The sequence below is a fragment of the Eucalyptus grandis genome, chromosome 5 (assembly GCF_016545825.1).
Source record: "Eucalyptus grandis isolate ANBG69807.140 chromosome 5, ASM1654582v1, whole genome shotgun sequence".
Taxonomy (NCBI): Eukaryota; Viridiplantae; Streptophyta; class Magnoliopsida; order Myrtales; family Myrtaceae; genus Eucalyptus; species Eucalyptus grandis.
The window spans coordinates 48,148,493-48,172,405 of NC_052616.1; the positions used below are offsets into that span (position 1 = coordinate 48,148,493).

The 23,913-nt window shown below is 39.8% G+C and overlaps 1 protein-coding gene across 1 annotated transcript; it reads left to right on the forward strand.

The window, feature by feature from the left end:
- The first annotated feature begins 202 nt into the window (after positions 1-202).
- Positions 203-23,595, forward strand: LOC104447396 ((3S,6E)-nerolidol synthase 1). The gene is made up of 10 exons (XM_039313801.1): positions 203-421; positions 12,324-12,588; positions 13,167-13,314; positions 13,928-13,990; positions 14,307-14,418; positions 14,854-14,916; positions 15,079-15,118; positions 15,752-15,899; positions 23,089-23,307; positions 23,445-23,595. The coding sequence occupies exons 1-10, from the start codon at positions 203-205 to the stop codon at positions 23,593-23,595; spliced, it is 1,428 nt and encodes a 475-aa protein (XP_039169735.1).
- The last annotated feature ends 318 nt before the right edge of the window (positions 23,596-23,913 follow it).

The window sequence follows — 23,913 nt, forward strand, 5'->3', positions numbered from 1 at the left end:
AGTCCCATGGCTAAAACGGCGAGGCGAGGCCGGCGGAGGGTGAGGGGGATGCCAGGGAGGCCGAGCGGTGGCCGAACGTAGCCGGGGCGTGGACCGGAGGTGACCGAACGCGGCTGGACAGAGGCGAGGTTGCATGAGAGAGGATGCCTGGGTGCGAGGGGATGGGCGGCAGCTAGCAGGGGCACGGCGGCGATCAGTGGACATGCAGGCGTGGGCGACGGTGCGGGTGGCAGTCCGGCTCCGGTGCGGCGACAATGGGTGGCTGGCTGCTACTTCTGCTTCGGTCCACTTCTGTCTTCGCACAAACAAGAAAGGAGAAGAAGGGCGACGACGGTTGAGGGGCGTGAGGGAGAGGCGAAGGCTAGTGGTGAGCGGCGGAGCACAAGCAGCGACGGCAAGCTGCTCTGGTCTTCTCCTCTTGGTACTGTTGTCTCCCCTTCTTGTTCGCTGGTTCACCGGGCATCGTGCGAACAAGGGGAAGGAGAGAGAGCATCGAGAGAGAGAGAGAAGAAGAGATAAGGGTTTGACTAGTCAAAAAGAAAAAAAAGGAGAGAGAGAGAGAAAGAGGCAAAGTGGGAACCAGCAAGAGGGAAAAAGGGGGAATGGTCGGTGTGGGGAGGAGGGTTTTGCACGAAGGGGAGGGGGTGGAGAGAGGAGAGAGAAAAAAGAAAGGGAGAGAAAATGAAAATAAAAAAGTAATCAAATAGTAAAAATCCTACTATTTAAATTACTTCTATTATTTCCCCTTTCTCTTTTTAATTTCTTTCAGTCTTCAATTTTTCCTCCGATAATTTCTTTCCTGAAATTTTGGACTTGTCAATAATTTGACAGACGATGAGACAAGATCCTAAAAATAAATTGTGACACGCTCGAATATTGGATTCCCAAAACCAAATTAAATTTCATGGTTAGAATCGATCGACACGATTTAGCCCAATCCAACTAATTAGGTAGCTTTTAGGGATTTTACTGCGGATACATCCCTTAACGGCTTCACCCAATAGGTTAGTTAACTCGTGAGTGATCAGCTCAGAGAAAAAGGATCATAAGCACGTCGACGAAATGCCCATTTCACTATATCGAAATAGGGTTGAATTTCAAGATGTCACACTTCAATATATCAACTTACGGTGAGTTGTATACATGGTTATCAGTTTTTGGTAAACATTTCTATCTATATTTAGCTTAAGGGGAGCAGTCCTTGATATGATCGGACTTTATAGATAGTATTGAATGAGTTGATCGAGAGATGGTCTTGATGACATGGAATTGACTTGGTCGATTGATCGATAATTTAATCTGATTTGATGACTTGAGTTGATTTGAGTTGAGTTGAAATGATTGGATAATTATATGAATCGTACTGACATGCAGAAAGGAATGGAGGCAAAGGTAAGCCCTATGACTCGTGTTTATGCTTAGGCAGCCCTTGGGGTATATTTTCTTCCTAGTCAGAGCTTAGGGGGTGAACTTGCTAAGATATCATCCAATCCCATTGTGGGATCACATTTTTAGGTCCTTAGATGGCAACTGAGGAGGACCCGAAGCTCCAGAGTTTGATGCGGAGGAGATTGAAGAATCGGCGAACATGTTTGACTAGCGCGTCATAAGACATTTCCCTTTTTGTTAAGCTGATCTTTTGTAAATAGCCTAGTATTGTGTATAAACCTGGAGTGTTTACAAAGGGTTTGCTTTGGTTGAGAAATGTTGCCTGCTTTTCTATCCCATCATGTTGTTTTTTAGGGATCTATTACTCACTTACATATGCGCATTAAAATGAATGGGTCAACGACGCGTCTTGGGACGTCGCTACTTAATCGATCACTAAGGGATGGGTATGTGTTCGGAGGATCAAGGCGTAACACAGGGTACATAAATGACAGAAAAATCACTTTAGTGCCGTTCAACAAGAATTTTGCAATCGGGTGGAATCACCCACACTTTAATTACATGCATTTGTCGAATCGACTTGTCTCCGGTCTCTAATCAATTTTGATGGTGCCATATTGACCCTTGCAAATTATCATGGTCGAGCAATCGATTTCTGATAGAATTTTCAAATCACTCACGTTTATATTCCATAATGGTTTCGCCTGATAGATTAGTTATCTCCTGAGTGATTAGTTTAGAGAAAAAGACTGTAGGCAGATCGATGAAAAGCCCATTTCATTTATTCAAAAGCAGGGTTGAAAATCAAGATGTCACATTTACCTTATGGATTTCCATGTAAACTTGTGATGTCACCATACCATGTCACTATTGACACCTAATTTTTGTTTTCAAATACATAAAAAAAATTAGAGAATAAAAAGAAAAAAGATAAATAAAAAAACAACAAAAAAAAAAAGAAAAAGAAAAAGAAAAAGAAAAAATGCCTCTTTTTCCCTTTGCACGGCCCAGCCCGTTTCTCCTTTGGCCTAGCCCATGCCAGCCTTCTCCCTCTTCCATCTTCGCGCAGGAAACCCTACAGAAAAGAGAACATCATCAAGAGACAGGGATGAGAGGAGGCGGAGAGAGCTAGAGGGAGAGAGTTGGAGAGAGGGTCGAGAGAGAGAGAGAGAGAGAGAGAGAACGCGAGGGAGAGATCACCGCACGGCCGACAACTCGCCACCGTGCCTCCTTTCCCACTCCAAAACTCTAACCGAGAGGAGACCTAAGAGAGCCGAGCAAAAAAAACAAAAGAAGAGAGAGAAGGAACGAAGGGGCGGAGGGCAGCGGTGGTCGCGGCCCATCGCCGTCCGAGCTCACCGCCTCAACTTGACGCCATTCGAGCTGGTGCCCTCCGAATGCCGTCCCCCTGCAGCCTGAAGCTACGACGCTGCCGCTTCCCTCCTCGCCACGACACCCGACGCTGCTGGAACCCGACGCTAGAAGCCATTGCCACGCTTGCCGTTTGCAACACCTTTGAGCAACCCTTTATAGTAGCTCATCTCAACCACAACACAAGAGCTCGGCACCGCATCCGACGGTTACCCTCCTCCGTCCGTGATGACCTAATGCCCCCACCCGCGATGACTCGCCGCGCTCTACCTATAGTTTGACTCTACTACCCCCGATGCCAACAGATCCAAGGCTGGCCACCGCGTCTCCGCTTCTGCTTCGTCGTCACGGCCTTAGCCGAAGGGGTCACCTGTGCCGCCACTAATCACACCACCATCGTGCCAACACTTGCCGTGTCATCACCGCAACCGAGTCACCACCCGTGCCATCACTCGTTACGTCCCAACCGTCGTTGAGTCAACGTTGTCGCCATTGTCACCATGAAGCTCGTTGTTGTCGCCGTTGCCGCCGTCAAGCTCGTCATCGCCATCGTTGCCTGTCCCCCCAGCCTACCCAGCACTACGAAGGAGCAGGGGGAGAGAAGAGGTAAAACCGGGTCGGGCGAGCCCTCTAAACCTGGTGGGGTTTGGTCTTCGAAGTGGGTCGGCCTTGGGTCGCTCTTTGGGTCGGACTTCAGATTCAGGTAAATTGGGTTGGGCTCTCACGGGCTTAGGAAATAGGTGGGTTTGATTTTCTTTGGGCCCCGACTAAGGTATTACAAAAAAAAAAAAAAAATTTGCACCCACTCGGGTCCATTATCATCTACTTGGCCGAACCCGGGTTCGATCTACGACCGAACCTAACTCGCACCGATCGGGCTGAACCCGAGTCGGGTCAAATCAGACCCGACCCGGTTCACCCATTTAAAAAAAAATTAAAAATTAGTTTTTTTAAAAATGATAAAAAAATTTCAAAAAAATTTTAAAAAAGAATTCAAAAGAATTCAAAATTAAAAAATGATGGGGTTTGATTAGGACCCGCCATGTATTGCCATTTTAGTGTAATTAGACTTTTATTTGCTCGTATATTAATTATGTTGCATGTTTAATTTGCATATCTAATTATGTTTAAATGCACGTATTTAATTTTACTACTATTAGGATCTTGATAGCTATGATTGTTGTTTTAATGTTTGCACACCTGCATGATCACCTTACATGTTAGTGAATAAGCATGAAATCAATCCAAACTACTTGATAAAAATTCTTTATTTTAAAATGAACAAGATTAGGTACCGAAAGGGCACTAATTGGATAATTAGTGTAATCAAGTCCCCGACCCTAAATTCTCTGGTTGCGTAGGAAGTGAGGTATACTGACATACCTCACTTGGTTTCTAGCTGACCTCAATAGACTAGTGGCAACTCATTTTTGCAAAATTCTTAAGAATATCCCAACATCACACGGGGTATGGGCTTGGGAGAGCCTACGCCTAATCATGACTTTAGGTCCGTCCTTTAGGCATTACCCCTAAACCTACTCCCTCCCCCCGAGGGTAAGTCGCGACAACTTGGCGACTTTATTGGGGACTTGGTTTTAAACCATAGAGGACTTAGGCCAAAATTAATCCTGTTCAAAAATATTTTTGTTTGTCAGCAAGGATTTTAGGTACGCCCCTAACATTATATGTGTTAAATGTTTTTGCAGAATGGGAGGTATGATGGGAAGTGTTTGATCACCGTTGCCTTGCAAGGAGGTGTAGAAATGTAGGGTTTATATATATATATAAAGTGTTGCTTTCCTATAAATTGTTGTGCATGTATCATTTGCATTGCACTACACCTTAGCACACACAACTTGTCGTTGGACCTGAGCCACATAGGATCACATAGTATGGTGTTGAGGTGGATACCACTCGGACTACAACCATGTAGTACAAGTCACCCATCTCTACCCCAAAATTTCTTTCATGTCAAACATACCCACCCTGGTCTGCAATCATGCGACACGGGTCAATTTTTTGACAAAGCCAGAGTCATGGGTAACATAACCTAGCTGCAAGCATGTTGGTTTAGTCTTGTGATCCCATGGCTTCATTTTGAGTCGGATACAGTAGAAACCGAACCACTTCCCATGTGCATGTCTATGTAATTGAAAAAAAAAGAGCAAAAAATAGAGACCAAAGTCGATACCCCTTGTAAGTATCATTTTCCTTTTTATTTGCTCATTTTGTATTGAACTTCCATCTTGAAATTTGCAAACATCAATCGATTGCCCTCAGTGTTGTAGGCTTATAATTGAAAAAATTGGCAGTCACTTTTGACAAGTGAACATTGAATGCAAGTTCTAAACACTTTGATTTGGCCCTATTAAACACATGATTTTGTTTAAATCTCTAGTTTTGGACTCGAAATTATTTTGAAAAAAAAAAAAATTTCAAGTTGTGATTTATATAGGGTACAAAAATTGAAATTGCATTTTTATCAAATTTTCTCATTCTTACATTTTGGGACTAAAATGCAAATCATTTTGTGTACAAATTTCTCAAAATAGAACTCAATTCGTTTTTCTAGGAGTAAAATTACAAATCAATCTTTCAAAAATCAATGATACTTTTGTATACAAAACTTTTGGAATAAAAGTGGTCATTCGATTGATGGCCGTGGATTAATCATTCTAATGTCTTCTCTTATGATAAAATCTTGGCGAAATACTAAAATCCCGTGATAAGAATTGTGGGGGCATGTATTGTCACCTCGATTTTATTGTAAGAAGCGACCTCATTGAGATATTATATTTCTCTCATTCACATACTGATATTGTCGTCTTTTTGCAAGTTATGCACAATGCTCCTTGACATTCTCGTGGTGACCACACAAATAAGTGAATTCTAGAGCTAGGACAAGAGTTGATTTTTACTATTATCTGTGCAAGGATTTCTTATATTTTATCACTGTCTTTATTCTTGTTAAGAATCATGTTTTCCGTTTTGGGTTTTGATTGCGAATTCAATTGATGCTTTTGTAAATCATGCGACACATTTTTTTAATGATGGAATTCAATTTCGGGAAAATCCTAAACTTAAAAGGAAAAAAAAAATCAGAAGTGTTTCAAGTGAACCTATACATTTACCTTCCAAAGTGAATTTCAAGAAAACTCTACTCAAACCCTCTCTTCACGTGATCACTTTCTCAGGTAGCATGAGGAGTTTATCTAAGTTCGGCATCTGCCCCTTCAAAAAAATAAAAGTGTGGGTTCATAGGACTCGACAAGCAAACATGCGTTGAGGCTTCGTTAGTGCCAATCTTCCATAAAGGCATAACAAAGTTGAATTCCGTTCTAAAAAGTTGAGGAAATGACGCAAATGCCTTAGGTGCCAAAATAACTCATCAAGCTCGTTCACTTTACATAATGAGACAAATAAAGGGAGTTGTCAAGCATCCAAAATGGCGAATTCAAAGGAAAAGTAAACTTTATCGATTCCGTTACCTGTTTCTAATACCGTTTCTAACATGACTTTCTTTTCGTTGTCAATGAGATATCGAGAGTACAAATTTTTGTAATGTTCCAACAGATGCAATGGAGCATTATTAAGTCATGTTCATCTTAAACAAAGAAGGATTCACAAATGAAACAGAGGGCAATATTACCCCTTCCTTCATAAGGGGCACCTTTGGATGTTGATTGCCTGACCATGGAAAGGGATGTATTTCATTCCTAAACTTGATTCTCTTTAATATAAAAAATGACATATCATTTTCTTTAATACAGGACAGACTTGAACAGAACGAAGGTTTGTCATATAAAGAATGGGAGATCAACTTTTGATTTAAAGAAAAATCTCTCCTTCCCCCACCAATGAAGTGTGTTGGAACAATATTGTCAAATTCATCAAGAAAGGATGTATCGTTCCTCAATTGAACCTAATTAAGTATGGAGATAACCCGTTTCATCTCCTCTTCTTATAGGGCGATAAATGAAAAAAAAAAAAAAAAAAGATTGCACCTTGACCGTAAAAGCATCACCTTCAACCAAGGAATTAGGAAAATGTTAAACATTTAAAGGTGAATGCAAGGTAAGGGTATTGTCGAGTTACTGAATATCCACGAAGGTAAATTTAAGAGATGTTAGCGCCCAAAGGATGAAAACGAATGAAGGGTAATAATGTATCGTTTCCAACATTTCAGTCCCTAAAGATTTTTGCGCTAACATATTCTTTCACATTCTTTACAAGATTACCGAGTCACCATGCCGCAAGTAAGTACCATTTTCTCAAAAAAAAAAAAAAGGAGAATTTCCATCATAAAAAAAGAACCTTTTGCGCTTTCCTAGAGACAAGCACAAAAATGAATAATTAAAAAAAAAAGTACTTTCTACAAGCTTTTTGAACATCATTTTTATCTCAAAATTGTTTTCTCATTTTGGGGACTATTCATTTTGAATCAAAATTCCCTATGGAGATTGATCTACTCAAACGATCTCAGTAGAGTGAAATGGAGACGTTAACTATGCCAAACAAGAAGTGCATAGAATGAAGAAATGCAAGCCATTTTCAAACACATCCTTCAAACACTTTTGAGAGTTGAGTGAAAAACAACCTTCTCTTAGCACAAGGGATTCATTTGCATTGAGCGCAAAGATCAAAATGATGAAGGCGTCTCCTTCATCAATCTCAAGCATTGCACTAATCTCTTACTACCCCTTTGGACAGAATAAAGATGATCCTTCAAAGTACCCCTGTCAAGAACGACCCTACATTGGGGCAGCATGTGAGGTTATAGTCGTGTTGTAGAACAAAATATTGAGAAAGATTCTATTACTTTTACTTGCATCAATCTTCTTGCGGTAGCTTCAGAGGAATTCTCATCAGAGCTTGACTCATTCCAAGGTAAAGAATAGCATTTCATTCTCTACCCAAACACTGATACCCATTGCTTTAACTAATTCTGGTATGATTATTCATTTATGAACCCCGAGCGGTGATCATCTCCCTTAACTGGGGCAAGGCATAAGAATTGACCAAATACAATTGATAGTTATGAGAGAATGTGAAAAGTATCTCATAAGTCATAAGAGCTACAAAAGTTCAAAGAGTAAAAAATTCGACAAAATTATGGGACATGAAAAAGTAGTGTCTGGTAAAGGCAAGGCTAATGCCCGCCAAGAAAAGAGCCAAAATGCTACATCTTATGTGAAAAAATTATCAAAGTCCAAGTGTTTGTGTAAAAAAAAAAAAAAAATTCATTTCAAGTGCAAAGGAAATTAAAAAAGAAAAGAAAAGCAAAGCTCCTATGCAGAAATGATTGGTCATGGGACTTTCGAGATGCGCTGTGTTTCAAAAGCCAAATGATTCCAAAAGATCGAGTGACCTAGTCACGATGCAATGATAATCACTGACTCTTAAAAGCCCTCTTGAAAATTTTAAGCCTTTCGAGCCTCTCCCAAGCCAACATTACAACCCTCTTCCAAAGTCTCTTCTGATTGGGATGGTTTGAGTGAAGATGAGAATGCCACAAAGAAGCTACAGCTTGAAAGACTAGACGTAATTCTATCTTGTCTTATCTTCCAAATTCCTGACTTGTAAATCTAATGAAGATAGTGACAAATGTTCCTTTATTAGCCACAAAGCGATAATTCCCTTTGTGTAAACCCTAACCGAGCCTATATTATAGTCCTTTCAAATACCCTTTTGATTGATAAGACTGTGCTCATCGCGAATGTTTCTGAAGGCCTTTGACATGGATTATGTGAGATACCCTTAGCAATTAGTTACTTCCCATGTGAATAGATGGGATCAAGCAACCATTTTATCAAGAGTGTATGAGAAACCATTTCTGACTATGAAGCTCTAGTTTGGCATGCTTAATGAACAAGATGACAATTTTGTACCACATAATACTAATTGACATCGAGTGTTTTTCTAAAGCAGTCGAACTTAACTTGATTAGCTTGTTCAATTAATGCTGTAATATTGCCCATGCGTCTCTTGATAACGTCTTTAATGACATTTGCTCAAGTTGAGTTTGACAGGATTTCTCAATGAAACCATGTAGTTTTCAAGGAGTTAGCGGGTGCCTCCCTAAAACCAAATTTTCATGATTAGCTTTAAACCATGCTATCTCTAAAGGTTCATGGTCAACCTTAAACCATGTCATCTTCTTATGACCCGGTGGGCTTCTATAGTCTGAAGTTATCCTCTCTTCGTATGACCTGATGGGCTTCTGTAACCCGAAATCTTCCTCTCTTCTTATGACCTGGTGGGCTTTTGTAGCTCGGAGTCTTCCTCTCTTCTTATGACCCGATGGGCTTCTGTAGCTTGGAGTCTTCCTCTTCTTCTTATGACCTGGTGGGCTTCTCTAGCCTAGAGTCTTCCCTTCTCCTTATGACCCGGTGGGCTTCTGTAGCTCAGAGTCTTCCTTTCTCCTTATACCTGATGGGCTTCTGTTGTCTGGAATCTCTCCCTCCTCTTATGACCTGCTGGGCTTTTCGTAGCCCGGAGTCTCTCCCTCATCTTATGACCCGGTGAGCTTTCCGTAGCCCGAAGTTCTTCTCTCTCTTCTTATGACTCGGTAGACTTCGTAGTCCGAAGTCTCTCCCTTCTTCCCTTCACTTCAGCATCCCCACGGAGTCGGCTCTAAATCAGAAAACACGAATCATACCCACGAATCGAAAATGAACAAACACCCGAATGGACGAACAAGAATCGGGGAGAAATCCAGTAGATCTAGAAAACCAGAGAGAAAGAGTTTGATTTGGGGACCCGAGAAACCCTAGGGATTGAACCCGGAGCGAGTGGGATGAAATCGAATGATCTCTTGCTCTTTGCGGAGGCAACGACGCAGAGAGAGACGATAGAAGAAATCAACTCAGCAAAAGCGCATTCCACAATGGAAGGCTTCTTCTCAAGGAAGTCCACTCACTAGGGATCGAACCGAGAGGGCGTCGGCCTTGTGATCGGCGACCCCGCATGGCGCCTCAAGGGAGAGAGAGAGAGACGAGGATGATTGGTTGCAAGAGTGGAGGCGATGCAGCGAGAATCGGCGAGAGCGAATGTGCGAAGAAGAAAAAGCCTTCGCGTGGTGGACAATCAGCAGGACAGAAGAAGTGGTCGAGAGAAGGGTAGGGTTTTGTTTTGCATGGGATAAAATTGGACTTTTAATAAAATTTTGAGGGTAAAATAGGCAATCAGCAAAAATTCATTAACCCTCTCACTAGCATCCTGAAAATGCTAGCATTTGGCCAAGTAGCATTCAAATGCTGGACCAAATACCCTTAAATTTTTCCCAAGGAGCTTTGGGGGCTCAAAACCCTTTTGTAGGTTAGCGAAAAAAAAAAAAAAAAAACCGACTTCTTCTTCTGTTTTCTTGGTCTTGAACGAAACTTGAAGAAACTAAATGATGAAAACGCCCCATATGTTGCCTTGTGAGTTGACTAGGAGAAGCATGAGGATGGCTGCCGCCAACCACGGTGGGCGGTGGAGGCGTGACCGGCCATCGTTGGTGACATAGCCCACGACGGAGGGGTACTATCTGGGGCGGCTCCCTCTTATTCGACATCATAGTTTTCTCTTTCTTTATTATTTTTTATTTATTTTTTATTTTTATTTTTTAATATTTCTTTAGCTAATAACCTTTTTAAGCTTAACTGGGTTAGAAGTGAGTTTGCCTTTAGACCCACTAAGATTCATATCTAGTTGGGTTTTGCCTCTGATATTGGAAACCCACTTTAATGCGTTTTGAAATTTTCAGACAACCCATATTTGACGTAGCTCATTGAATTTGAGTTAAAAAAAAATTGACATTGAACCCAATTTGTCAGCACTATATATATTTAAAAACAATACATGACGCTAGCCCACATTAGTACTATAAGACAACATTTATGCCCCTAAACTCTTTAAGGACAATCTGACATTACAATTTTTCTTCTCCTCTTTCTCACCTCACGCTCACATACATTTGAGAAATTATTGAGTAAACTTTAAACGTGTACTAAATCAAATTGGAACTGATGATTCACCATTTTTAATGGTCCAAATTTAGTTTAGTAAAATATATCAAGCTCATGGATAATTGCTCCACACTTTAACATCCCAAAGATAACTAAACATAATTTCTCAACCTCGCTGGCCTGTATGCTCTTCTGCTTGTTGCACGCACATATGCTCATTTAACAGAGAGCCGAACTTATTATGGAGGACAGGACCACAAATTTTAGGAGCAAAACGTGTTCCCCATAGGACAAAGTTTTGAGAATTCAAGTTCAGGTATGTGTTCTTACCTCGTGTATCACGTAAGATGTGAGCTAAATGTGAACCAGTGGAATAAAATCCGAGTATGTGGTCTTCCTTTTTTGCCGAAAAAGCCCTTGATGTCCTTTTCTTTTAGACAATGCGATCATTGCGCTTCTAATTTCTTGAAGACCATTGACACTCGAAACCTCTCCGAAATGTATATGCATTGATGTATGCTTTCAACGACGATGTTTCCTCGAATCGGGTTTTGAAAACGACAATTGTACTTACCCAAGTTTCTCGTCCACAAGAAAGATTCCAACTGCAGAAACTTACAAAAGATGTGTGCAGCACGTTCCCTATCAATATATTTTAGGCACTTTCTGTTTTTCACTTATAAATAGGCCATCTAAAGCAAATCAACCTCCTATCATTCTTAACAATCTTCGCACTTCTACTCTCCCCGTGATTAGGACTGGGAAAGGGTCGGCCACCGACTCCAGCTTCATAATGGATCGACCTAACCAAATGCAATCATCGAGCATTGCCAAGGAGAAAACTTATCTGGTAAATCCACTGATCCTAGCCTTTTCTTTTCAACTTTCCATTTCCTTCCTTAGCTTGTGTGAAAAAAAAAAAAAAAAATCGCAGACGTAGTGTTTGCCTCCGAGCATTATTTCGTATGGCATACTTATATGCCAACACCTCTTTGGATTCTTCATTGGCCTATTGGTGATAGAAAGAGGAGAAAAATAAAACCAAAATAGGATAACAAGGACGCTTATTTACCGAATATACGCAGGGAAACAAGAATGTTTTATTTCAAGGCTCAGTAGAAAGGAATCTGTAACCAATTTACTAACTCCCAGTTAGATTTGATCATTTGAAACAATTTCAACTGGACTGGCTTGTAAAGTCATATATCACCTTGTGCATATGAGCATACCAAGCTTTAATAGCATAAGATTAATATCAACAGAAAACCTTAACAATCTCATACTGAATTACTATATATTACTATGAAAAATAATCAGTTGATTATTTCATTGGTTGTGATTCTTTTTTCTTTTTCTTTTTTTTTGGTGCAGGAGGAACCAACTTGCACCGACAAAGGCGCCGTAAACCCCCGGTGACGCTAGCAGGGAATTCATTGGTTGTGCTTTTGTCTTTGCTTTTTTGAACTTTTGCTAATTTAATATTTTTTGCTTCATTACAATAATTTTTTGTTAAATTATAGTAGAAACAATATCGCCAATTAAATTCATTCTTGCTTAATTTTTTTTTCATTATAACATCGACCTCACTTGTAACTCTGGATTTCCATGATGTAGGATTATTCCGGGATCAAGCATGACGAAAAAACAAAGAGCCTTATAGATTTTCTGAATAAAGTGGTGAATGAGCCCATAGAAAGTTTGATCATTGTTGACATGATTCAGCGACTAGGAGTCAAATCCCAATTCCGAGAACAGATTAAAGCCATTCTAATGTGGCAATACACACATTTTAGCTCTTTGAATCATGGCAAAGATGATGTCTATGAGATCGCTCTCCGGTTTCGACTTTTAAGGCAAGAAGGTTATCGTGTGCCTGCAGGTTTGTTCCTATGAATTTCAAGTTGATTGCAATAGCGAAATACAGTGTTGTTATATATACATGACAAAAGAAGACAACTTTTTTGTTGTTGTTTTGTCCAGTTACGTGGAAGCCCTAAAATTTTCAATGTTTTGTTAAGGATGAAAATGGACAAGAATATAAGCTGATTTTTTTTAATATTTTGCTGATTTAAGAATTGGCAATGTTTAATTGTGATGAACTCTCCAATGGATATCCATCAATGCATGTTACATCGTGGACTTATGCCAGATATTAAGCAATCCATTAGGGTTCTGGAGTTTTGTTGAAAATGGAAAGTAAGAATTAATTATTCATATTACAAAAACCAAATTGAAAAAACCTAGATATATGCCCATTTCCTTCATTTGTTCTCTTTTTTAGTTTCTTTACATTAAAAAATTAAAAATTTACATGAGATGAAATAGTTTTAACCAATTTAGGATTTTTTTTTCGAAACCGAAGTATGCACATCATAATTCTGAATGAGTGAAGTGACTTATAAATTAGATATCGACTATGCTTTTTGATGTATTAGAGTTCTTGTGCTTTTTATGCAGATGTGTTCGCATACTTCAATGATAAGGGAAAAGGTTTTGTTATGAAACTGGAGGGAAACATCAAGGGTATGATGGAATTATACGAAGCGTCACAAGTGAGCACGGAAGGAGAGGATATACTCGACGAAGCCGAATGCTTTAGTAGCAAGTGTCTCGATGCATTGTTGGCGTGTGATCTTGATCATGAACAAGTGAGAATGATAGAAAGTACATTACAATATCCATATCGCAAGAGCTTCGCAAGATTGCTAGCTCCTCAAAGTTTTGTAAATGATATGCCAAGCACGAACTCATGGATGGAAGACTTGCTAGAAGTGGCCAACAGAAAGCGAAGAATTGATCAATTTGTGCACCAGAAGGAGATTCACCAAATTAATAAGTAACTAATTAACTACTTACGCAAAGTTATGCTCAATTGAAGGACTATAAATGACCAACATATGATAATAGGAAAAATCTTAATAGTTGGCCCTAATACAAGTAAATCAATGCATAAATAAGATGCTATATTTAAACTTATATATTTAAGGAGTTGGTATTTAGGTTCAGATTAATATCAAACTCACAAATCACAGTTTGAGGCATTAAACCAGTTTCACCAAAAACCATAAGGAAAATGAAGGACTCTATATCTCCATTTTCTCAAATCTCTATGTCATGAGATCAATAGAATTTTCAAAAGTAAAATTTGTTTCATTTAAATGAGTATACTATTATGTAATGTTGCTTTAGTTTTTCCTCATGCGTATCCTATATTCCAGGTGGTGGAAAGAGTTGGGATTGGGAGAGGAGATGAAGTTTGCTAGAGACCAGCCACTAAAATGGTACATGTAGTCCATGGCAATTCTCACAGATCCATGCTCGGCTAAGCTTAGGGTTGAGCTCATTAAGCCCATCTTTCTCGTGTACATTATTGATGACATATTTGATGTCCATGGCACAGTTGACGAACTAATTCTCTTTACATAAGTCATTAATAGGTATACAGTTGAAGATATCCCTTTTTACCTATTATGTTGTAACTATTACATCCCAAAAAAAAAAAAAAAAAAAACTACATTCCACATTTATATTATGTTGACAATTTAAATATTTCTTGCAATTTTTTCCTTTAGATGGGATAATGCGTGTGCTAAGCAGCTTCCAGTACATGAAAAAATGCTTCAAGGTTCTCAATGATATTGCAAATGATTTTGGCAAAATCATCTTCGAGAAGCATGGATGGAACCCCACAAGATTCTTGAAACAGATGGTATAAATATAAAATTATTATTAATAAGAACCTCTATTCGCAACAATGTTGCTAACTCCTATCTCAACTCTAAATGAACGCGACTTAATTGGAGATTCACAGCACTGAACTAAAACTCAACCTTGATCATATCCTCGTCCCTTTTTCCACTCTTTGTCTCACCACCCTCCAATATTTTGGTCATCATTTTGAAGTTTGTGTTCACTTCTTCATATTAAAGCCGCAAAAACCAATTGCCGGCTTATCATCGTCGAGTTTCATTCAATCTTTTATAGAATTCCTTATAATGCCATACACGGAAATATCACTGATTGGGTTAAGCTGCAACCGTCCGTCCGTCCCTCCCGCCCTCTCCCATACACACTCACACACAAATCTTTTTTTTTGGCATTATAACATCGACCTCACTTTTAATTCTGGATTTCCATGATGCAGGATAATTCTGGGATCAAACATGAAGAAAAAGTAAAGAGCATTATAGGTTTTCTGAATAACGTGGTGAGTGAACCCGTAAAAAGTTTGATCATTGTCGACATGATTCAGTGGTTAGGAATCAAATCCCTATTCCAAGAACAGATCAAAGCCATTCTACAGTGGCAATACACATATTTTACCTCTTTGAATCATGGCAAAGATGATGTCTATGAGATTGCTCTCTAGTTTCGACTTCTTCGGCAAGAAGGTTATTATGTGCCTACAGGTTTGTTATCCACGAGTTTCAAGTCGATTGCGATAGCAAAATAAAATGTTGCTGTTGAACCGTAACAACAGAAGACATATATTTGTTTTTGTTTTGACTAGTCAAGTGGAAGCCCCAAATATATATATATATATATATATATATATATATATATATATATATATATATATATGTGAAGGATGAAAATGGAAAAGAATATTAGCTGATCTTTTGAATTTTTTGTTGACTTAAGAATTGGAAATGTTTAATTGAGATGACCTTTCCAATGGGTATCTATCAATGCATATTACATGCGAGAACTTATGCCAAATATTAAGCAAGTCATTAATTTTATAAAGTTATTTTTAAAATGGAAAGTAAGAACTTGGAGGGAATCTTGTCTAATCTAATCATTCATATTACAGAAACCAAAATGATAAAACCTAGATTTTTCAGTTGATTTGTCCATTTCTTCCATTTTTTCTCCTTTTAATTTTCTTTACATTAAAAAATTTAAAATTTACATATGATGAAATAGTTTTGACCAATTTAGGACTTTTTTTTTCCATATCATAATTTTGAATGATGCAACTTATAAATTAGATAGCAGACTGTACTTTTCGATGTACTACTGTCCTTATGCTTTTTATGCAGATGTGTTCGAATACTTCAAGGATAAGGGAAAAGGTTTTATTATGAAACTGGAAGGAAACGTTAAGGGAATGATGGAATTATACGAAGCATCACAAATGAGCATAGAAGGAGAGGATATACTCGACAAAGCCGAATGCTTTAGCAGCAGGTGTCTCAACGAATTGTTGACATGTGATCTTGTGGCATCCTAAAATCTCGTGACAACATCTAGAGTACCATAAACCATGATTAGGTAATGGAAGTGCCGTTTGATTTTGTATTAGCCATTGAGTTAATGAATTTCAATTAATTTAAGGCCGAGCATTGTAAAGGATGATTGTTTGGGTGGAGATGTGTCTACAAGTGACCCAAGAATTTTCTTAAGATGCAAATTGATATAGAAATCTTATTCTTGGTGGTGCACTTTATAAGTAGAATTTTATTGATTTGAATTATAAAGTTGAAATTAGGTGTTTATTTAAATGAGGATTAAATGGAATAGGACTAGGAGAGGGTGGGCTGATTTTTAGGCCCAAAGACCATCCAACCAGCCCACGCCAGCCCCCTATTCGACTGGCCCATGAAGGCCCAAGACCGGCCTAGCATTGAAGCCCATAAGCCTTGCATGTAAATTGCCAAATGGCATGGAGGAGAAGCCAAGTGTGACTGCCCCCATTGGCTTCCTTGGGCGGCTTCATGCAATCAATCGACCGAGAGAGAGAGAGAGAGAGAGAGAGAGAGAGTGTGTGTGTGTGTGTGTGTCGTCCGAGAGAGAGGAAGAGGGAAAGAGAGGAAGGAGGAGGATCGTCCGCCTAGCTTGCCGCCGTCTGTTCGCCGCTTTGCCCGCCATCTTTGTTGCTGTTTGTGCTTGAGTTTAAGGCAAGTAGAGTCCTAAAACCTACCATTTGCATTGCTGTGATGTGTGTGTAGAAGATGGTGAATGTTGGTTGTGGTAGATGTCATGAAAAGTTGAAGTTATGGGGAGAAATTCGTTGGTCTAGCATGCTGTTTCTGGAAAGACCAGTCCGACCATCCATGCGATTGTGTGCTGCATGCGACTTTTTAGTTGGAATCTTGTTTTGATTTCTTCATAAAAGTTGTAGATAACACCTTGAGAAACAATATACTGAAATTTGAGGCAAAACTAACAAGTATTGGTTAGTAATATGATTTTTCTTTGGAGAAATTAGATCTGGAATTTGTTGTGCTGACCTTTGGAGATTTCGTGGTCTGTAAAGTAACTTTCTTGTAAAAATATCACTTTGATCTCTTAATTAAAGTTGTAGTGTACTTCCTGAGTTAGAACATATAAAAAATTTAGAGGAAATGAACAAAAATAGGTCGGTGAAATCGTTGTTCTTTGCAGACACTGGATCTGGGGAAAAACGCTACCTTGACCTAGTATGATTTCGTGATTTTTATAAAATCATACAGTTAAAATTTGTATCGTGTTTCCTTAATGACAGTTGTAGGTAATATTCTGAGGAATAACATACTGAACATTTAGAAGAAACGAACATATGTAGGTCAGTGAAATGAGTTTCGTTTGGAAGATGATAAGCTGGGAAAATATGACACTGAGAATAGGGAGAGAGAATTGTCTATATCTATTAACCTAGAACGATTTGGGTTTCGATTTCTTCATGACATATTTACCTCTAGGACTTATCTATAATATATAAAAATTTCATAATTTTTGGAGTTCATTTGGGTATTTAATTTAAATTTCTTCCAAAACTGTGCAAGTTGAAATATTGAAGTTTTGAAAATTGTGATGCATGGACCGTGCTGTTTTGTGTGAGGTTCTTTTGGTATGATGTTATTCATGAGATGTCACGTCCCGATCCTCGGGCACACGCACATCCTTCACTCTTGGTTGATTTTATAATGTGATATCCCAGGACAATGTATCGCCGACCCTTTCCATTTTTATTGCACATGCGGAAGCGAAAAGAAATCCCCTGACAGTAATCATCTCGGGATAGAAAAGCAGGGCCATATTTTTCATATTGAAATTTATAACCAAACTTTTATACAAACCATAAACCACTTCGAAACTATTCACATCAAAATGGAGATCTCAAAAGAAGACAGAAACTTAGACAAACTAGGCCGTACTCAAGGCCCCTCTCGGTATTATCTTCTTCTTTCAAAATCCTTCCCTTCAAGTTTCACCTCCAAGATCTCCTTCCCGCACTTCTCCTCCTCGCTCCTTATCGGGTCCCGAAATGGTTTTCCCCAAACCGGGATGAGACTACGTCTCGGCGAGTTCTACCACACTAAACCCGATTAGATAAACTATTATACTACAGGCTGCCTAAACACGCACGGGGCGAGAGGACTTACCTTGGCCTCCGATCCCACCTGCAAGCCGACAATTCATAATAGGCACCCAAGCAATCATATCACCGATCGAAGATCGATCAAATCGACCTAGTCGATTATATTCCAACAAGACCACTCACGGTCATTTCCATTCAATCAATCAATTCACAACATCAAATCAAAGCATCGACCTAGTCGATTACATGCCAAACAAATCAATCTCCGCTGTGGGATATTTAAAAGCTAGGCCATGTGTATTCTCCAGGACGACCTTTCAAGTCTCCAAGTCACGTGCCTCGAACCTTGGGCCCACGTGCATTCTCTAAGGCGACCTCTTCGCCAAGGTGATACATCAAGTCACCGAGCCACGTGCCCTTTTAGATGCCCGTACTTAGTCACGAGCTCCATCAATGCTCTCGGGCGTCAATTCGCCAAGGTGACGTACAGTGAACACTTTACTATGCTCTCGGGCGTCTTTTTCGCCAAGGTGATACACCGATCACGAGCCAACGTAAACAATTCAATATGCTCTCGGGCGTCTTTTTCGCCATGGTGATACACTGATCACAGAGCCAACGTAAACAATTCAATATGCTCTCGGGCGTCTTTTTCGCCATGGTGATACAATGATCACAGAGCCAACCTAAACAATTCAATATAATCAACCACTAATCTCACGTGCATTTTCCAGGTGATATTCCAATTCACCGAGCCCACGTGCTTCCTTTCGGTGATAACCAATACCCAACGATTTCTCAATCAATTAATTAAATCAACTCAACAAAGCATTATAAATGCTGAATAACATACTTGGTCAATCACCAATCAATAATTCAATCTCAATCGATTCCAATCAATTTAGGGTAAATCCCTAAAATATCACAATTTATTCAATTCCATACAACGTGGAGCTCAAATAAATAAACGGACTGCGCCACGACGATCAGCACGAGATTTCGGTCGCCATCAAAATCTTAATTTCCGAAAAATAATTAATTTATTTATTAATTTCGAAAATTAAATAATTATTATTAAAAATTCAATTTAGCTCAAAATAAAGCCCGATTACATAAACGGACTTCACCACGGTCATCAGCATAATTTTCCGGTTCCAGACCATCTCGGTTGAATTTTCGAAAAATAATTAATTAAATAATTAATTTCGAATATTAAATAATTAATATTAAAAATCCCATTTAGCTCAAATTAAAGCCCGATTAAATAAACGGACTTCACCATAGTCATCAGCACAATATTCCGGTCCCGGCCATCTCAGTTGAATTTCCAGAAAATAAATAATTATTTAATTTAATTTCGAAAATTAATATTTAAATACAAAAAAATCCACTTAGGCCCGAAAAGCCTAATTGGAGCCCACTAAGGGTCGGGAAAAATCCCGAGGCACTTCCAATAATTAGTAGACGACGTCTACTTGCTAATTGCACAATCAATTTATCTAAATCACATCACAATTAACTAATAATTGCTAATTTATTCTAATCTAACAACCTAAACATAATTAATTAAATCTAAACCAACCTTAAGCATAATTAGCCAACTAATCCAAGATTAGTGAGATTACTCACCAAATCGCGCGCAAATCGGATCAATCCGACGGCGGCGACGCGAGGAACGATTCTTCCCAAAGCACCGCTCGGGTTCGGGGCCGGGAAACGGCCCAAATCGGCCTTGAACAGTGCTGGAAACCCATTTTTCCAGCCACTGTTCTTGGCTGGACGAAGCTCGTCCGGCGGCTAGGGCGGCAAGGGGAGGCCGGCGGAGGGCGAGGGGGACGCCGGGAAGCTGCGAGGTGGCCGGACGGAGGTAGGCAGTGGCCGGAGGTGGCCGGATCGAGCTGGACAGAGGCGGAGCAGAGCTGTCTCGCATGGGGAAGGGACGCCTGGGCAGAGGAGAGCGCAGGCGGTGCAAGGTGGCGAGCGGCAAGCGCGCGGCGTGCGTTGCGGCGGCGGGACAGCGGCGAGCGGCGAGCGGCTTCGATCTTCAGACTACGGTGGCCGCTGCTTCTATCTTCTTCGGCTGGTTCGCACGAACAGAGAGGGGGAGAGGAAAAGAAGTCGGTCACGTGGGGTTGGGGGGAAAGAAAGAGGAGAGAGAAGAAGAGATAAGAAAGAGGAATTTTTGACTAGTCAAAAGGAGAGAAGCCAATTTAAAATTGGAAAGGGGTGTTCGGTGGGTGGGGAGGCTACGCACGAAGGAGAGAGGAGAGGAGAGAGAGAAAGAAAAAGAGAGAAAAGGGAGAGAGAGGAAAAAGAAAAGGGAAATACATAATTCATTTATGCAAATTCATTTTCTCTTTTCCTTTTCCTTTCTAATTTCTTTTGATCTTCGATTTTTCCTTCGATAATTTCTTTCTTGAAATTTCGGACTTGGCAATAAATTGATAGACGATGAGACGGTCCCTAAAAATGAATTGTGACACGTCCGAATATTCGATTCCCAAAACCGAATTAAATTTCATGATTAAAATCGACCGGACGTGATTTTAGTCCAATCCAACCAATTAGGTAGCTTTTAGGGATTTTACCATGGATATATCCCTTAATGGCTTCACCCAATAGGTTAGTTAACTCGTGAGTGATCAGCTCAGAGAAAAAGGACCATAAGCACGTCGACGAAATGCACATTTCATTTTATCGAAATAGGATCGGATTTCAGGATGTCACATGAGATATCTGCCTTTAGGTCTCGTATATAACGTGTCAAGTTTTCAGAATTTATTAATGTCATTTACTAATTTTTCTGGAGTTTTAATTAGAGGAATGCATTCTGATTTATTCGAAAAATTGATGTGTTTTGAAAAATAAATGAAATTATCCATGTGATGAAATACTTTGAGTGGTTGATTTTTTCTGCATAAGTGATGGCATATGGCACGTTATATGGCATGAAAAGTTGATTGAGACCCTTAATATTGTTGCATGAAATGCCATGTTGAAATTGAGATACATGTAGAAAAGTAAATTGAGATAGTAACAAGACCGTCGGAGGTGTGAGCCGACGATGCCTCGGGAGTTTCGAGATGCCCTGAATGTGGGGGTGCCGGAAGCCTCGGAGGTGTGTGCCGGGGGGATACCTCGTGATGCCTGTTGGGGTACGAGATGCCCGAAATATGGGGGTGTCGGATGCCGGGAGTGTGTGTGCTGGATGTCCTCGGGAGTTTCGAGATGCCCATAACGTGGAGGTGCCGGAAGCCTCGGAGGTGTGTGCCGGGGGATACGTCGTGATGCCAGTTGGGGTACGAGATGCCCAGAATGTGGGGGTGCCGGATGCCCGGAGGTGTGTGCCGGAGGTTCCTTGTGATGCCAGATTGGACACGAGCGATAAATTGTGGGATACAAACATTGGTCCCTGGGAAGAAATTGATGTGATCTAATTTAAATATAAAGATTGAGAATTGAATCATGCGCATGGATGTGTACATATGGCATGGTGATATATGCATAAATGCTTGATGATAAGTGCATGGTGGTATATGCACATATGGCATGGTGGTATATGCATGAATGCTTGATGATAAATGCATGGTGGATGTGTACATATGGCAAGGTGGTATATGCATGAATGCTTGATGATAAGTGCATGGTGGTATATGCACATATGGCATCGTGATATATGTATGGCTACAAGGTAAGTTATGCTTGGATGCATGAATGATATGTGCTTTGTTTATGATGCCTTGATTGTTCTGTTTGATGCATTGAGTAGTTTGGTGGATCTTTACTGTTGAGTGGTTGTACTCATTCCTTTTGGGAATTAACATTTCAGATTAAAAAGATGCCTTTGCTGCCGGTTGCACACGGTACCTACTATTGTTTACCTACTGATGTGGATGTGGAGTGTATTGAGCATGTCCGTGTCGATGCTCCCAGTTTAGTTTTTGTTCAAGTCCGTGTCCTGGTGACGTATGATGTGGGTCGAGCTGATGGCCCGGTTATCCAGGAGTTTTTATTTGTTCATGTCCAACATGATGGAGCGATGTTAGGGATGTTACCACCACCGCCACCCGATGCACCAAATTGGGTATGATGGCGTGTATAGCTGTTGGGAGCTGACACTTTTTAGAGATAGCCGACGTTTGTTTGATGGAAGGTTGTACATGTTCGATGTAGGGTCAAGTCCTCTTTTGGGTGGTAGCCAAGTATAGTTAAGAATCTTGGCCTTTTTGTTGTATCGACCTTGATGTCCATCATGAAAATATAAATAAGAGTGAATCGGCTTTATCTTTTCTTATGGTGCGTAGTTGGTGTCAATTGCATTATGGTTATTAGAGGGAGAAATTGTGAGACTTGTTTATGCTTCCGCTAATAAGCTGCGCTGGGATCGTTTTCAAAAAAAAAATCTCTAGTCATAGTTATATGAGATCGAGTAATTAAAGAGAGAGTACTGTGGCAACCTCGGGCGAGTCGGGGTGCCACAGATCTTGATCCCGAACAAGTGAGAATGATAGAAAGTACATTGCGATATCCATATCACAAGAGCTTCACAAGATCGCTAGCTCCTCTAAGTTTTGTAAACGATATGCCTAGCTTGAACTCATGGATCGAAGACTTATTAGAAGTGGCAAATAGAGAGAGAAGAATTGTTCAATCTATGCACCAAAAGGAGAATCACCAAATTAATACGTGAGTAACTAATCAATTACTTATGCAAATTTATGCTCAATTGAAGGACGATAGATGATTAACATATAACAAATATGGCCTTTTGACAATTGGCCCTAATTCAAGTCTATCGATGCAGAAATAATATGCTATATTTATATTTATACATCTATGAAGTTGGCATTTAGGTTTGGACTAATACCAAACTCACAAATCACAGTTTGAGGCATGACTTAAACCAATTTCACTAAAAACTATTTGGAAAATGATAGACTCTAGATCTCCATTTTCTCTAATCTCTATATATGTGAGATCTATGGAATCTTTAAATGAAGAATTTGTTTCATATATATGAATATACTATTATGTACTCTAGATATAGTATTTCCTCATACGTTTCCTGTATTTCAGGTGGTGGAAAGAGTCTGGATTGGGAGAGGTGATGAAGTTTGCTAGAGACCAGCCACTAAAATGGTACTTGTGGTCCATAGCAATTCTCACAGATGCAAGCTTGTCTGAGCTTAGGGTTGAGCTTGTTAAGCCCGTCTCTCTTGTGTACATTATTGATGACATATTTGATGTCCATGGCAAGGTTGATGAGCTAATTCTCTTTACAGGAGTCATTAAAAGGTATACATATATAGATATCTCATTTTACCTATTATTCGCAACTATTACATAGAAAAGAAAATTCTACATATAGAAAATTCTTCATTTTACCTATTATGCTGCCAATTTAAATTTTTCTTGCATTTTTTTCCCTTCAGATGCGATGATGCATGTGCTAAGCAGCTTCCAGAGTACATGAAAAAATGCGTCAAGGTTCTCAGTGATATTACAAATGATTTTGGCAACATCATTTTTGAGAAGCATGGATGGAACCCCACGGGATTCTTGAAACAGATGGTATTGATATAAAATTATTATTGATAAGAACCTCTGTCCCTAGCCATGTTGCTAACTCCTATTTCAACTCTAAATGAGCATCACTTAATTTGAGATTCACAGCACTGAACTAAAACTCAACCTTCATCATATCCTCATCCCTTTGTCAACTCTTTGTCTCACCACCCTCCAATATTGTGGTCATCACTTTGATGACCCAGACCCTAAGGGTGGGTAGCGTGGTTGGGATGGAAAGGGAGGTGGTGCTGGCTGGTGACTAGGACCTAAAAGAGGGCAAGGTTAAGTGCATGTCTTTTGTCTCACATTGCCAAGGAGAGAAGTACTGGGCTG